Source organism: Gadus chalcogrammus, chromosome 9, assembly GCF_026213295.1.
Source record: "Gadus chalcogrammus isolate NIFS_2021 chromosome 9, NIFS_Gcha_1.0, whole genome shotgun sequence".
NCBI lineage: Eukaryota > Metazoa > Chordata > Actinopteri > Gadiformes > Gadidae > Gadus > Gadus chalcogrammus.
The window spans coordinates 21,357,873-21,374,093 of record NC_079420.1 but is presented as its reverse complement, the minus strand read 5'-3'; the positions used below and the strand labels follow the sequence as shown (position 1 = coordinate 21,374,093).

At 41.2% G+C, this 16,221-nt stretch overlaps 1 protein-coding gene across 3 annotated transcripts; it reads right to left on the bottom strand.

Annotated features, from left to right (window-relative positions):
- Nucleotides 1–5,655: 5,655 nt before the first annotated feature.
- On the bottom strand, nucleotides 5,656–13,848 carry bnip2 (BCL2 interacting protein 2). Of its 3 annotated transcripts, XM_056599046.1 has the most exons (12): nucleotides 12,805–13,848; nucleotides 11,477–11,572; nucleotides 11,309–11,376; nucleotides 10,579–10,755; nucleotides 9,253–9,435; nucleotides 8,790–8,892; nucleotides 8,565–8,696; nucleotides 8,133–8,219; nucleotides 7,948–8,046; nucleotides 7,683–7,718; nucleotides 7,269–7,354; nucleotides 5,656–6,391 (listed from the first exon to the last, which is right to left on the bottom strand). In XM_056599046.1, the coding sequence occupies exons 1-11, from the start codon at nucleotides 13,152–13,154 to the stop codon at nucleotides 7,282–7,284; spliced, it is 1,404 nt and encodes a 467-aa protein (XP_056455021.1). In that variant the 5' UTR covers nucleotides 13,155–13,848; the 3' UTR covers nucleotides 5,656–6,391; nucleotides 7,269–7,281. The 3 variants fall into 3 exon arrangements, with proteins under 3 accessions (XP_056455021.1, XP_056455022.1, XP_056455023.1); XM_056599047.1 differs by lacking the exon at nucleotides 7,269–7,354 and having other exon boundaries at nucleotides 5,658–6,391; nucleotides 12,805–13,847; XM_056599048.1 differs by lacking the exons at nucleotides 7,269–7,354; nucleotides 7,683–7,718 and having other exon boundaries at nucleotides 5,660–6,391; nucleotides 12,805–13,844.
- Between the last annotated feature and the right edge of the window lie 2,373 nt (nucleotides 13,849–16,221).

Below are 16,221 nucleotides of genomic sequence, written 5' to 3'. Positions count from 1 at the left end.
TTGAAATAACCTACCTGAATTTTTTGCCTCTGAATTTAACTCTTTACATTTTCAATATATCATATTCACCTTCATTTTTCAATGTTAAAAAATTCAACGTTAAAATATTCAACTCAAATATTTTCAGCGTCCAAAAATTCAGTCCGCCAAAGTCACTATCAAAATTCAATGTACGAAATTCAGTGTTAACATCCGGGGACCCAAGAAAGAGCAATCGATCCTAGATGCTAGATCGCGGTCAAACGAGTGGTCGCGTCATTCGGGTCAGAGGAAAAAACTAACCACCACAACGATGGAGTTTGGGGGATTTATCAATGTTTATTTTGAGCTTGGCCTCAAATATTCGGACATCAAATCAATACTTGCCAGTAGGCACGCCTTCCACATAAGTGAGAGACATCTGAAGAGGATACTGCGAGATAGGGGACACTCTGTGGGTCCTGGTGGATTTTATTAGCGACCAACTGCAGTACTCTGGACAGCTTCACGGGTACCGATGGATGTACGCTAAATGCAGGGAGCATCGACTGCGTGTGAGGAAAGAGGATTTGCGGTTGTTGTTGAAAGAGCTCGATCTCAGAGGAGTGCCACGTAGGGCGAGACGTCTCAGACGACGAAACTAACTCCAGTGTAGATAATAATAGATAGTGTACATAATAATACAACTAGTATTACTTTTCATACCCTGACATGTTTTGATTGTAAATGTTCCTGCAGTCTTCTTCTAAATGTCACATGATGTTGCTGTGGTGTCAAGACAGCTGATTTTATACAGGTTTCAGGTCATCCTACTTGAACCGGCAGGACGACCGCACCCCCTGCTGTATACAATCAGCTGTCTTGACACCTTAGCAACATTTATGTGACATTAAGAAGAAGTCTGCAGGAACTTGTCATGGTATGAAAAGTAATACTAGTTTGATTACAAGAATAATTAAGTCAATTGTTCTTGAACAAGTACAATCATTAATTCATTAAGTTTTTCATCTAGCTAATGTGGCCAGTGAAAAATATGGAGAAAAAAAATCAGGAAACAGCACTAAACTTGTTTGGCAATTTTTTGTTTAGGCCTATTCAGAGTTCCACATACGGTATGGCAATATAGTTACAGTAATAAAAAATCTTCCATTCTCAACAAAAACATGAATAGCGTGTGTTGTCGTTTTTTAACCCCTCTCTCAGTATTTGAAACGACAGGTTGTAAATGCAGATAATTTCAAAATGCTTTTCTGTCGGCAACATGTCAATATTTGTACTGATTGGCCATCAGAAGTTCAGAGTTCGATAGATACATAAATTTTTTTGGTCCCATCATTTGAAATCCAATGATATTCTATCATGAAAGAAAGTATTCACATTTAGTTACTGAAGCCAGTTACCTTTTTTGTTAAATACAATTCTAACTGAAAAAAGTGATACATTTGTTAAAGTAAAGTTCTGAAATTGATACACATTTGATTTACTTTTTACAGGCTTTGTCTATAAAGCCCCCCCTAATTTCTGTGTTTCTAAACTATCGTTTAAAGGAATATAACATTTGCCAAAAGCTAGAGATGTTGAGCTATGACTTTAAAGGAAACTTATAAAGGAAAAGGACAGCAAGGTGAATTACTTATGTGACCAAAAAATCCTGCCACTTCGAAGCTCAACACAAGACACAACTAAATACGCCTGACCTACACACATGCCCTGATGGCCTCTCTGAGGTGCATGTACAAATTCACTGCCTGATATGAATCTGTTGCTAGAGTGAGATTGGACTCAGCCATAAAGATGTTGCATAGTTCATATAGATCTGGATCACACGGTTTGGTCTGGCGAAAGATACATTCATTTTTGCACAGTTGAAAATCATAATCTTCAATTGGGGAAAGGAAGTCTCTTGTCCCATAGAGTTCAGGTAATGCAAACATCACGTTCGGCCGACCGCTGGGGACGTTAAGGTTTTTCGATGGCCTGATGGTGTGTGTGTTCCAGGCCTGTGCAGTGTCATCCAACTCATCCTGTTAAAAGCAAGAATATAAAAACAGTCAATACATTAAGGAAGAACTATAAATGCATATCCAGGGCTGTTCGCTTATTTTTTTTAAGTGGTAGCACTGGTGCCAGCAAGCACAAAAATTCAGTAGCATAAAAATAAATTTTGTAGCACAGTGTGATATTGCATAACCATAACCCTTGCATTTCATTCTAATTACCTTTGAGCATGTCCTCTTGGTCCATTGGCCCATAGAACAATAATATTAATATCTATATCTGTATATTGTTTATCTATACACATAATTATCATAATAATGATAAACATTTTTAGAACATTTCCTTTTAATTAAAACCAAACTTTATACATTGAACACAGCCTATTCAATTAGCCTAAAGCCTTTAGTTTTGAATAATATATCTCTTCTTATTCTTAAGGATCTTTTGTTGGGCGAACAATTTCAATAGCGTCGCCATTGTTGACTCTAGAGCCCCAAAACTTGCTACATAAGGGCATGGCCTCTATATGGTCTTACTACAACCTTTACTTTGGAAAAATATATCTACTCTTATTGTAAAGGATTTTTTGTTTGCAACAATTTCAATAGCGTCGCCATTGTTTAATCTAGAGCTCCAAAACTTGGACCATATAGGCATGGCCTCTATGGTCTTACAACAACCTTTACTTTTGAAAAATATATCTCCTCATATTTTTGAGGAATTTTTATTTGCAATAATTTCAATAGCGTCGCCATTGTTTAATCTAGAGCTCCAAAACGTGTTTCATATAGGCATGGCCTCTATATGGTCTTGCTACTTTAGTTTTGAAAAATATATCTCTTCTTATTTTTGAGGATTTTTTATTGAGCAACAATTTCAATAGCGGCATTGTTGACTCTAGAGCTCCATAACGTGTTCCATATGGCCTCAATATGGTCCTACTACAACCTTTACTTTTGAAAAATATATCTCCTCTTACTTTTAAGGATTTTTTGTTTGGCAACAACTTCAATAGGGTCGCCATTGTTGACTCTAGAGCCCCAAAACGTGTTCCATAAAGGCACAGCCTCTATATGGTCTTACTACAACCTTCAGTTTTGAAAAATATATCTCCTCTTATTTTTGAGTAATTTTATTTGGCAACAATTTCAATGGCGTTGCCATTGTTTAATCTAGAGCTCCAAAACTTGTTCCATATAGGCATGGCCTCTATATGGTCTTACTACAACCTTTAGTTTTGAATAATATATCTCTAGAGTCAATAATGGCGACACTATTGAAATTCCTTAAAGGTCCCATGGCACGAAAATCTCACTTTATGAAGTTTTTTAACATTAATATGCAGTGTTTACCCCAGCAGTGTATGGTTAAGGCGGCCGACTTAACAATAATAGGGCCCCGCCTTGACTACCAATGTATTTACTACCAATTTTTAAAAATCATTTTTATTTAATAATTATGCATTAACAAAGTATAAAACTCTGGTAGGGCACATAAAATAAAGATAAATAATGCATTGTTGATTCTGTTTAAAACAATAGTCCTGCGAACTGAAACCCTCACCGAAGACTGCAAGGCCATGAGACAATCCCCCATGCGACATAGAGGAGAAAGGGATTGTTGCCAGCGGGCAACCGGCAGCCGAGGGACCACCGCCTCTTCGCTGCCCGCTGCCCGCTGCCCGCTGCAGGAGGCGGTAGGGCCTAAGCGCTGCCCGCTGCAGGAGGCGGTGGGGCCTAGGCGCTGCCCGCTGCCGAGGCGGTATTCCCTTTCTCCTCCATGTCGTGGTTCAGTCTACATCAGATTGATGTGGACGTGGAAGCACCAGAGACGTCTGAGAACCCGACGCAGTCGTTTGAGATTCATAATATCATCTGGAGGCGCACACAGCTTTTGGCCGTAATAATGTATATTATATTATATAGATATCTATGTATTATATGATATTATTTAGATATAGAGCTCCAGGAATCCCGCCGGAGCACCCGGAGTATTCTAGAATATTTACAGAACACGGCTAAAGGCTGTGTGCGCCTCGCCATTGCAATACATCCACTGTAAACAGAGCGTATGGTACCGTGGCCGCAAGCTGCTCAGGGCCACACCCCCATCCTCCTCCATGACCCGCCTCTCTCCTCCTCATTTGCATTTAAGCTACAGTCACCGAAACGGCGCGATTGGGGAAAGCTCAATGTGCGACTGGCTCGTAGTGGCTGTAATTTGGGAACGTCTTCAAATACTGTGTTAGGGGCCCAGTAATATCTATATTAAACAATCCATAAAGTAGCATGCCATCGGACCTTTAAAAAATAAGAAGAGCTATATTTTTCAAATCTAAAGGTTGTAGTAAGACCATAATGAGGCCATGCCTATATGGAAGTTCTGGTGCTCTAGAACCAGACGCTATTGAAATCGCTATTGAAATTGTTGCAAACAAAAAAAATTATATTGAATTTAAATAAAATAAATATAAATTGCTCAAAAATAAGAAGAGATTTATTTTTCAAAACTAAAGGTTGTAGTGAGACCATAGGCCATGCCTATATGGAGCAAGTTTTGGGGCTCTAGAGTCAACAATGGTAACGCTATTGAAATTGTTGCTAAATAAAAAATCCTTAAAAATAAGAGGAGATATATTTTTCAAAAGTAAAGGTTGTAGTAAGACCATATAGAGGCCGTGCCTATGTGGAACACGTTTTGGAGCTCTAGAGTCAACAATGGCGACGCTATTGAAATTGTTGCCAAACAAAAAGTCATTAAAAATAAGAGGAGATATGTTGTTCAAAAGTAAAGGTTGTAGTAGGACCAATATATATAGGCCTTGCCTATATGGAACAAGTTTAGGAGCTCCAGAGTCAACAATGGTGACGCTATTGAAATTGTTGCTAACAAAAAAATGGATATTGAATTTTTTGCCAAATAAAAAATCCTAAAAATAAGAGGAGATATATTTTTCAAATTAAAGGTTTTAGTAGGAGCAAATAGAAGCCATGCCTATGTGGAACAAATTTTGGAAATATAGAGTCAACAATGGTAACGCTATTGAAATTGTTGCTAAATAAAAAATCCATAGAAATAAGAGGAGACATATTTTTCAAAAGTAAAGGTTTTAGTAGGACTAAATAGAGGCCGTGCCTATATGGAACACGTTTTGGAGCTCTAGAACACCTCCACTCCACCTGCTCCCACCTCCACCCTACCTGCTGCCACTGTCACTCCACCTGCAGCCAACTTCTCAACTTCAGAGAAATGTATGTAACGCTATGACGCTATTTTCAATGTTAAACCTTAAAAGATCAGGCAAGTCAAACAAAACAGCATATCATGACATAAGATGTTATACAGATTCAATAAGCATAACTTTTTTAGATGTTAGATGTTACAGTGGCTTGGGAGGAAAAAAAATTCCATGTTCTGTTGTCCAGAATCGGACCCTACAAGCATTATTTTGGGGATACTTATAAGACAACTCCGGGTCAGGAACTCGATAGTGAGGTAAGCTTCAGTATTTTAATTTCCTTTAGTAAACTTGTGTAACAAGGAAATCTCCAAATGCTAGAACACCATAAGTTAACTGACTTAATTTTCAAATGAATTTCCTTTCCCTAGGTGATCAATGCCATACTGCTAAAAATTAGCAACAAACATAATTGCCAAGGGTGAAAACAAGCGCTCTCGCTTTTTTTTTTTTTTTTTTTTCTTTTACCCCCAGGATCAAGACGACTGTTCATTGCAATTACACTTGTTTTCTATTTTTAATGCTAGTCATTTGAATATTGTGATGCACAGAAAACATTCAAATGAGAGGCAACAGTGAGACATTTAATTTTCAAACAACTCGAACAAGAACCAAGCAGTGAACGTTAACAGTGAAAGTGTGAACCAAATCTACTCTAGAAAACTTCTCAGTGGATAGAGACCTAAAAGGCAGTTTAAATCAGGGTAAACATAAAAATATATTAATCTCTCTCCTTGTCACCATTTGTATATAAATATATATATATATACTTCAATGTAATGAAGCAGAACATGCATCAACATTTTGTAACATAGTGCCTCAAATAAATTGTAGATGAAACAGTAACTAAGAAACATTTGGCATGATAAAGTACATAAAATGGTTATAAAAATGCTTTTTTCTTTCAGGTAGCTCACAAGAGCTCTAGGAATCAAGCACTCTGCACACTTAACCAAAGCCAGCTCCAAGCGTCTGGCGAGGCAGCAGAGCTTCAGAGAGGCACTCGTCCTCAAAAGGCCATAGGTGTCCAGTCCTTATCCATCTGTATACAAGTGCCTGTGGTCTCCACGCAGCCCTCCATTTTGTCTCCCCGGTCTCAGTGCAGTCAGTTCGCCCACTCACTCAGGAACAGCTGCCGCCGCCATCTCCACTTTGCCGTGTGCTTCCTGGTCCGTCCTGAACAAAGAGACCCAACAGCAATCACAATCCAACCCCTCTGGACACCGCTGATCAGATAACAGGCACGACACCGGTCGCGTCTCCGCTCTCTGGTGATGGCTGATTAAGTGGCGACAGGATCAACAAATGACAATTGATCGAGGAAGGTCCAAGATATGAGAAAATAAATCGGAGATTATTATTGGGGATTAATAAACTGTAGGAATACAGCATGTTTTTACTTTTTTAATCCTTGTGTGATCCGGTTTAAGAATCTATTTAAGATTGAGTTTTGAAAATCCTTAAACACACTTTTATCTTTTCACTTTTATGGTTGAACATATCTAGAAGTTTATGGGCTCAGAGTCCTTCTGCACTCTAGTGTGGCCACCCAAAGGCGGGAGAACCTGTTCATCCAGTGATTTGTGTCTGATGCTCATGCACAATAAAATACGCCTTAAAAAGCACACAAACACACTATTGACAGGAGGCTTTTTCTCCAGCATTTTCAAATGTACCTTTTCATTACATTTTCTTCAACTGTGCATAGTACCAACCATTGATTAGCTAAACAATCAAACACATATATTGCATGATCTGGTCACGCTATATGTCCTAATTATTTTTTATGTACTAAGGGGATGGATATTAGGAGATTCGACCCCAAAAGATGTGACTTGTTTTCTCAAAGAGCAAAGAACTGTTGTGCAGTGAGGCATGCAGAGCGCTGTGAGGACAAGCAAGGTGTGCAGTGGAGGGTAGTTACTGGAGGAACTGTGCAAACACCAGGATCACACACACACACACACACACACACACACACACACACACACACACACACACACACACACACACCCCAGTGATGGAGACTCTTGAAGTCTTGACACATACTTACTGGTGTTAACTGCTCACAGTCTAACCCTGTGTGGCTGACCAGACAGCCAGGAGAGTTTCACGGAATGCGCCATTCCAAAATTAACCCTGCACATTAAAGGCCTTGAGAAACTCGGGAATGAACGTAATCCAAAGCTTATGATCCTGTTGTCGACCCAAAAATTACATTTACAGCATTGATGTCAAAAGACCATCCACATGAATGCAGTATAGAGCAAAAGTCAAAAGAAAAGGATGGCTCGTCAAATGGGTGTTGGCAGTGAAGACATTGGTTTGGGTGCCACAGAGGAAGATGGATTCAGGGGTTGTGATGCATTCTTACAAGCCAATCAATTCAGTGTTAGTTTTGTGCAGAAAATAGCAATATTTTTTAACACAATGCCTCGACACCTTGCTTGCATGAATGTGCAAATACCTTTTACGGGATTTCCTATTTTTTTCGTCGTCAAACCTTTAAGGGGAGCAGGGACAGGGGGTTAGGGAGCAGAGAAATGCACAGCGAAAAGGAACCACACATTCATAAAGGAGCACTGCATAACGCTTGACACAGGAAGTCGTTTCGCATTCGGCCATGCAAGTCATCCACGTCACGGTGGGCCGGCTCAACATCCAACCCTAAACAAGACATCTTGACTGCTGCTCTTGGTAACGACGGCTATAATAATGTACGCAATACTTACTCTTTGATACAATCTGGTATGGACACATACTCCAGAGGGACCAACTCGGCGAGGTCTGTCAGGTTGTACACAAACTGTATCTTCTGGCTGAACTTTGAGCTGGAAACAAACACAAGACATTATCAACCGTTTATAAAAGACGAGCAGCACTGAAAAGCTTGTGAATGAAGAAGGCCCCATCATACCTGATGAAGGGTTTTGTGAGAGCTAACAGAGTCCGAATAAACCAGGAAGGATGGACTATAATCAAAGACTTCAAGTTCTTCCTTAACCTGCAAACAAGAGCACATTAGCACCTTTAGTCAACAGAAAAACATTGAAACTGTAGCAATATAATATGTACATGTTCGCATTGGCAAAGAGTGCCTGAGAGACAGTGCCTGAGTTTTTTCTTGGGCAAAAACGTGACATAACATGCATCGCATATGTGTTCAAGGTAATTCTATTGGCTTTATATCAGGCTTCATATGAGAGGGAGGGGATGGCTGTTCGGTTTTCAGTCTTGGCTGTCCAATAATGAGCAGATTTTTGCTGGGATACTTTGTGGAATGCTGTGGCCAGCAGAAAAGACAAGTCTGACTCCATGGCAGTGTGAGGAGCAGCCCAGCGAGCCTCACCTCCGGTCGATCTGCTGGTAGCACTTTCTCAGCCAGCCCATCGTCGGCATCCTTTTCCTCGACGTCGCCCCATTCAAATACACAATCATGTAGTTCTCGGCCACCAGGAGCTCCAGAGTTCCTATGACATACCTGAAGAGAAGAGTTCAAACACAAATGAGCAGGGGTATCGAAAAAAAGACGTTACAAGGGATCTGAAAGTGAATAAGAAGAAGATGGCCTCACTTAAATAGATTGTCCATGATGTAACGGTAATTTGGCTGATCGCTCTCAGGCATGAAGCACACTGCGAACACAATGATGGCATTCAAGCCGTCGCCGTAGTAACCTGCAGAGGAGGGGAGAACAGAGTCACCTCCAGTCTTTCAGTGGTACAGCACACACTTGTGTACAAATGTGTGAATAGACTTCTTTTTTTTTTCTTGTAATGTGTTTTGAGTGAATTTCGTATCATTTCCAGGGAAATTGTATCAAATGTTGAGATTAACCTTCCTTTTGAAATATGTTGCATGCCCGACCAATATTGCATGACTATTTAAGGATTTCACAAATATTATCGGGACCTGTTTCGATTTTTGTCTAAACATGTAGCGTGTTGACATTCCAAATTTCCAGGGAAATTATATTAAAAATAATTCCACTCCTCTGTGCCCCCGCTGGGGCCTGACCTCCCTGACTGATGACTGACCTCCGTGACTGATGACCTTCTTGTAGGGCTCGATGGCCTTCATGTCCACGCGGTGCTCCTGGTCCCCGATGCGGAACACCCTCCAGCGCCGGCCCTCCTCCCGCTCCTCGCTGGCCGAGTACTCCTGCACCGTCTCCATGCCCTCCTGGAGCAGCTCTGTGGCTTTGGGCTTGGGCAGGTCGTCTAAAACATCCAAAATCAAAGACATGGGAAGCAGCCGCGTTAAGAAGAGTCCGAGGGAAAGCTAACTCAGTCGGATTTTGGAGAGCCTTGGGGTTTTTCCATGTAGAGTTGAGCTCTATGGAGCACAATACAACTCACTGGACACTTTTGGTTTTGTTTTGTTTTGCATGTCCATAAGGAAACAAATAATTTGTCCAATCCAGACAAGTCGGTTTGCATGCAACAAGCAGGAAGGGGAATAACTTAGATTCACCACATTCATTTTAAGAACAAAATTGATTGAGACACAAGTGTTCAATTCATAAATATCATTTTAACAGTGACTTATGCAGTTTATTTGAAAATCAGGAAATTTTCACCGAAGGGAACCAGCGTGCATGATCAGGGATACAAATGGCATATTGAATAATGCAACGAAAAAAAAAGAAAAACGGGATAAACGTCATCCCTTGATTTGTTTAAACCACTGACACACACACACACACACACACACACACACACACACACACACACACACACACACACACACACACACACACACACACACACACACACACACACACACACACACACACACACACACACACACACACACACACACGTACGTACGTAGCGGACCACAATTTGTTTGGTTGATTTGACTTGGTGACTGGAAGAAACACATAGCACCGTCCGACAGGAACCTTACCACGGTGAAGACCCAAACCTGCTGCTGGCAGTCGGCCCGTTTCCAGGCTATGAATGGAAACAAGCCTTCCGAGGGACACAAGAGGAAACGCAGCATTGTGGGGACACAAAAAACAACAAGGCAACACTGTAAACTACACTTCCTCTCCAGGCATGGGAGCGACGGACCTGAACTGGATCAAATTCAGAGAAGCTGGTGCATGCTTCTCATGAGTCACACAGCCATCGATTTGGCCACTGGTGAAATACCAGGAAATATGCCACTGAAATATAAATAAAGTTCAGGGTTAATGGCTGTGTTAAGCCATTAAGTGAGTATGAGAAGATGATCATTAAGCTTCATCTTTTTACTGCACCACAACATCTCCCCTTGAACCATTCATACATAACATATCCTTTCTTTAAGGACAAAGACAAAGCACTGGCAGGATCACATGGAGAATGGTCAGCTCGTACCCTCCCACTCAAACTCGTTGCTGTTCTCAGAGGGCGTGTCCATGTCGTCAAGGTCCAGCTCCGCGCTGTCCTCCAGCTCGTCCGACAGCAGGGAGCCCTCGCTGCGGTCCAGAGTGAGGCTGATGTCCGGGGCGGCCAGCCTCTTCTTGGGCTTCTTGCCCTGGTTCACCGGGTAGCCTGAAGAGGAGCAGAGCATGAGCCATTTTAGGGAGTGACATTAGGCATGAGACTGAGTTAAAGCCACACTGCCCTGATATTGCAGTGTTTCCCACAGCTTCCTCTAGGCGAGGGCCGGCGCCTCACTAGAGGACTGACCGCCTCTAAAAACTGATTCACTTCTCACAATATGACGACAATTTGCGTTGATGTTAGCATCTGCTTTCAATTTGACAGAAAGCATATGCTTCTATTAGCCTAATATACTATAATATAGACCTATATAATATAACATAATTAATATGATACATCTATGAAATCAGATAGGTACAGAGTATGTAATTGTGTATTGTGGAGCGTTCCCCCATTTACGTTATTTTTGGGTGTTTATTTTCAAAACCTGCCCCCTTCTACTCTTTCCAATTCTCAAATGTTGCCGACATCAGCCTCTATATCCCGTTTGAGTTGGGTTATTACTGCTAGCCTCTTTCACTGAATCCTTCTCCCCCTCCACTAAAGTTTTTTGAGGGAAACCCTGTAATCTCTCAGTTTCTCTCTTAATCTCTTATTTTACCCGGATCCTTGTCCCCAGCTGCTCGGCCAAACAGCTCCTCGTCCAGGTCCTCTTCCTCTGGCAGGGGCCTGGCGAACCAGAAGAGAGCAGATCAGAAACACGCCGTTACCCCCGGAGATCTATGCCCCACCTGGGCCAACGCCTCATGCAGGACGTTCAGTAACATACCTGGGGAAGTCCTCATCTTGCCATTCTTCCTTAAGCTCCACTCCTTCCATCCGCAAGCGAGCCTCAGTGGTGGCGACAGACTCCTGCCGCTCCAGACTGGAGGGAAACAAATGTAGAACACGCTATTAGGACAGATTGATGTAGTACATGAGCTTCAACTTAATTGCTCTACTGTTTAAAAAGCGTTAACATTTTGGAACAAATTATCAGGATATAGTACAGACCCAAGGTTATCAATCAATCATTTGTTCAAATCAATAATATATTTAAACAAATGATTGCTTGGTGCTGAACTGCAGCTTGTGAGTTTAATATACTTACCAAAAAATAAAACAATTCTTGTCTTTATAGACAAGCGGAGACATTATTATTATTATGAAAAAGGTGCCTTATTGCGCACAAATTTGAACAAGGAGAGGCATGACTCTGTAAATGTTCAATAGATGTTGTTTGGGGAAGCACTCATTGATACTCAGAAACCCTAGTCATTTTCCTCCACATTGGTTAGGAATCCCTTATTGAGCCTGTGCTTTCAAACGGCCACATAATAAGATCAGTGGCTTCTTGGAGAGCTTTGAGGCTCAGAACCGGCGTTTTTGAAGGCTTTAGCAAATCGTAATGCTAGCCTAAACGTTATTTCTGCACTGCACAGAGCTCCATGTGATTCACTAATCACAAACATGAACGCACTCCCAGACACAGAATTCTAAGCATGTGCACGAGACATCTCAGCGAAAGGTTACGTACAGCGATCTCCATGATGCTCTATACCTCAAATCCAGCCGATACGCTAGAGCAACGGCAGGAATGTGTGCTGTTTAAGCAAACGGGATGGATTTGGACAGCTGGTGCACATGCTGCTACCACCTGGCCCTTCCAACTGGAGCCTGGGACCTGTCCCACTGACTGACGGCATCAACTGGGTGACAGCTAACTGATCTGTTTGTGAAAACACCCAAAATACGGGGGGGGGGGGGGGGGGTAGTTCTTGTGGTCTTTATCAGCTTAGTCCAAAGGGCAAACGACCATGACCCTTGTGATACATAAATGACCAATGTGGTGTTAAATCATAACATGTTTGTTTTAGTGCTATAATTTGACTCATTTCAGCCAATGGGTAGAAAAATAGTTTGAGAAAAACATGTTTAGCCACACTGAGGATAAGAAGTAAGAAGGTATTTAATCAAGACCGACCCTTCACAAAAATCAACATCAAGAAAAATATTGATCAAAAAGACCCTTTCACGTTTGAGGTGAATTAGACTAGTTAGAAGTGGTCCACTTTGAAACTACAATAACAGGTATACGACCAGGCCTACAGGTGTTACCTTCCATCCTGTGCTGAGGCTGGCTGTGGCTGATGGAGACCCACTGGTGTGGAGCACCTCTCTCCCGGGGCGGTGGCTCCATTGTCTTGGCTGGTGCTTCTCTCTGATCGGTCTGGAAGCTCTTCCACTGCTTCCTCGCTGTTTTCCCAGGTGGACACTAGGCTCTGTTTCAGTTCATCCAGGTCCTCTTCATCCACCTCACCTGACACACCGGAGGACGAAGGGCTGGAGGCTTCTTTGTGACCCAGGTCCTCGTAGGTCCTGGGTGTGTGGAGGTCTTGGAGGCTGTTGTTTATAACGTCACTCATGTCACACTGCAGGGCTTCACTCTCAATCACATCTGATGCCATACCTTTGATTGCGTAGCCTGATTTAAACCTTTTACAGATTCGGTTCTAACCAAATCTGCACTGTTTTGCTGAGACTTCCTCGAGGGCTAGCTGGTTGGTTTATAACGGGCAGCTAACTGAGCTTATACAATGCAACTTATTGGGGAGCTGCTAGTTAGCGTGCTAGCGGCTTTTAGAAGCACAACTTTCCAGAGTTGATTGCTTAAGTTGAGCGTGATCTATGCCAACTAACTTCATATCGCCAAAATTACGCCTTAGTTCCTACCGAATTGAACCACCACAAACCCTGCCCGAACAGTGGAGGTAGAAAATCCAATTCGGTTACTGGCGCAGTGAGCTTACTTTTTCATTTCCTTCCTTTCTCTTGAGTCTACTTCTGATTAGGTGCTGCAACACGCACTCGTCGTGACCATAACGCCACCTAACAGAACTGACGATTTTGCAACCGGGCATACACATCAGGCATAGAGAGGATCTTGGGTGGTAGTGTGGTCCCGGTCTAGCGCAACGCAGTTTCCGTTCTCTTACTTCCTACGAGCTGTGTTCGCCAGTTAACAGCAACCGAAGCAAAAATAAGAATAACATAAATCAAACAAACAAGAAGAAAAGCACATCAACAAAAATAAAAACAACCACAAGCAGAATACATATGGAGTTTTAACGAGTCATTTGACAAATCGATATCCGAAACATGTAACGGAAACGGATATCCAACTATGAAAAGCCCCCCCCTCTCTCGCCGCTACAGGGACTTAACAGAAAGTTCCGCCTTCTCTCTGAGGCCAATGAAGCTAAATGATTTGGAGCAGCCCGTTGAAGGCTCTCTCAACTACTGCAGACCAAAGCCATTTAGAAGAGAGATTCTCTTCAAATGAATCTGCTGCACACGTGTTCTCCGGCAAAGTGCATGTTGGTCCAACCTGTGATGATGTGAGTTGATTGTTGCCGTATGTCTTTTCCTTGTAAGTAGTTTAAACGTTAATTGCAATCTTCCAATTACCTTTCGATGTAGTTGTCCAGTGGATCTTCAATGGGCCTCAGCAGCTTCTTACTCACACCTTTGTCAGTTACGGCGAAGATTGGAAGTAACGTTAAATTAATATAATGTATTACTAGTTTTGGTTATTAAAAAATAACCTAAATGATTGAATGGATGTTCATGTGGCAGCTATTGAACATGCAAAATGAAAACTATATAAATAAAAATATATAAATAAAATTAAGCATTGCTTTAATCGTATTTGATTACTCTAATATAATAATTATATATTGTAAATTATTATTAAACATGTATGTTCATGTTATGTATTGTCACAAAACATCCCGCTAGGTGGCAGCAGATCTTTACAAACCTGCGGGAAATACACATTTTGACAATGTCTCCACATCTCTCTGGGAGGAATGAATTCGTCCATGAAGGAGCATCATCTTGTGCTACATCTTTAGCTTCATACAGAACTGGCAGTGGGCGTTTTAAGAACCAGTATTCGTAGTATAAAATGCTTAATCAAAACACGATCAGTTTGAACAGTTCTAAATAAAGTCACCTGGCAACTAGATTCAGGAGTTTGCATTTATATATTTCAAGCCACTTGTTAAATTAAGAGTTTGGTGCAACCAAATCTTTTAACCAATCTTCGATAACAATGATTATGTCTGAAAACGTCTTCAACTTTTTGCATTATTACAATTTGTAGGCATTAATAATAATTTGGCTTACATGTATATTTCTCTATTGGAAGCTGTCGCACAACACATAGCCTTACAAAACAGATTTGATTTCTACTTAATTGGCTCCCTATTCTGTGTGTATAGACGATTCAGTGCATTTTCTAATTAAGATTGCTATTTATTCTGTGGGATCATTAGGCCTCATCACAAAAAGGATAATCCAGACAAATTGAAATAGCATGCTTCTCCTCCGCTTTCTGCTCAGCTCTGTATGCTAATGAGTCATGTCGCAATTAGAAGGCAAATGTTTCCTGTTAAGCTAAGACAAATCCACTGAGCCAGCCTACACCAAGGCTAGAGTAGCCCAGGTCTGATGTCTGCAATTCCTATCAATGTGAAACGTTCCATGCAAGTTTCACGATCAATACCCTTTGGTTGTAAACCCCTCCTGCTGTTTTGATCTGTTTGGCCATTTGTTAAGCTAAAAATGAATCAAGTCTTAACCCTGGTATTGATGTTGCTCCACCTCTTGATTCACAGCCAGGGACCTGAAAGGATGTTTAACCCTGGCAAAGTTCCTTTATGAGATATCAAGGAGTGAGTAAAACCACAACACATGGTTATGTTGCAAAATAGCTCGAATAGCGTTGAGTTTGATTCATTCTTTACTCGTAGCTGTTGTCTCCCAGCTCCTTCGTTCTTTATTGATCATCTCTATGTTACTATGCTTATAGGTTTAACTACAGCTTGACCTCCGTGGTAAAAGAGTATAGGGAAACGTGGAACCGAGAAAGTGTTTGATGGCTCTCCGATAAGAAGGACAAGAAGAAGAAATAAATGAAAACTTCACACATGCTTCTCCTTTCATCACAAAAGTAGGTCCGCATATTCTAATTATCCAAAGTAGCTGTAACCTATTCTGAAGCTGTAGCCGGTTGTTGAGTTGTTCCATTTTCCTAAATGTTGTGGGAAGTGTTCAAGAGACACAAAAAAACATCTTTAATGAGAAAAGACAAAAAGGATTCAAGTGCATGTTTTATGCAATCTCTTTTTCAGAGCCTGGGTGAATAATTATTTATGATTGCAAAACCTAAAAGGGAGAATAGGAGATGGTAACTGCAAGGAGACTGGTAAAAAATTTAAAGAGGATGTTGAATTAATATTTCAGGGAAGATGAAATATTTAATGGAAACAAATGAGCATAACATTTAAAACAGCATGATAAATAGTGGTGAGCATCACAAAGGTGGCCCTCACAAATTGTTCTATTTGTCGCTGCAGCCAAAAGGTATTTTGAATTAATATGATATCACAAAGTTACACGTCTTTAAAAAAAGATTGTTATTCTGTTTCATTAGGCGGAATAGCAAGACGAGGATTTGCCTTTTTTATTTAA

What these genes read in the sequence shown, in the direction of transcription:
- bnip2 (XM_056599046.1), bottom strand. Translation starts at nt 13,154, where the DNA reads ATGGCATCAGATGTGATTGAGAGTGAAGCCCTGCAGTGTGACATGAGT. An exon ending in CAACGAGTTTGAGTGGGAGG is followed by an intron (nt 9,436 to 10,578) that starts GTACGAGCTGAC and finishes TGGATGTTTTAG; the next exon opens with ACGACCTGCCCAAGCCCAAA. An exon ending in ATACCAGATTGTATCAAAGA is followed by an intron (nt 7,719 to 7,947) that starts GTAAGTATTGCG and finishes CTCCCCTTAAAG; the next exon opens with GTTTGACGACGAAAAAAATA.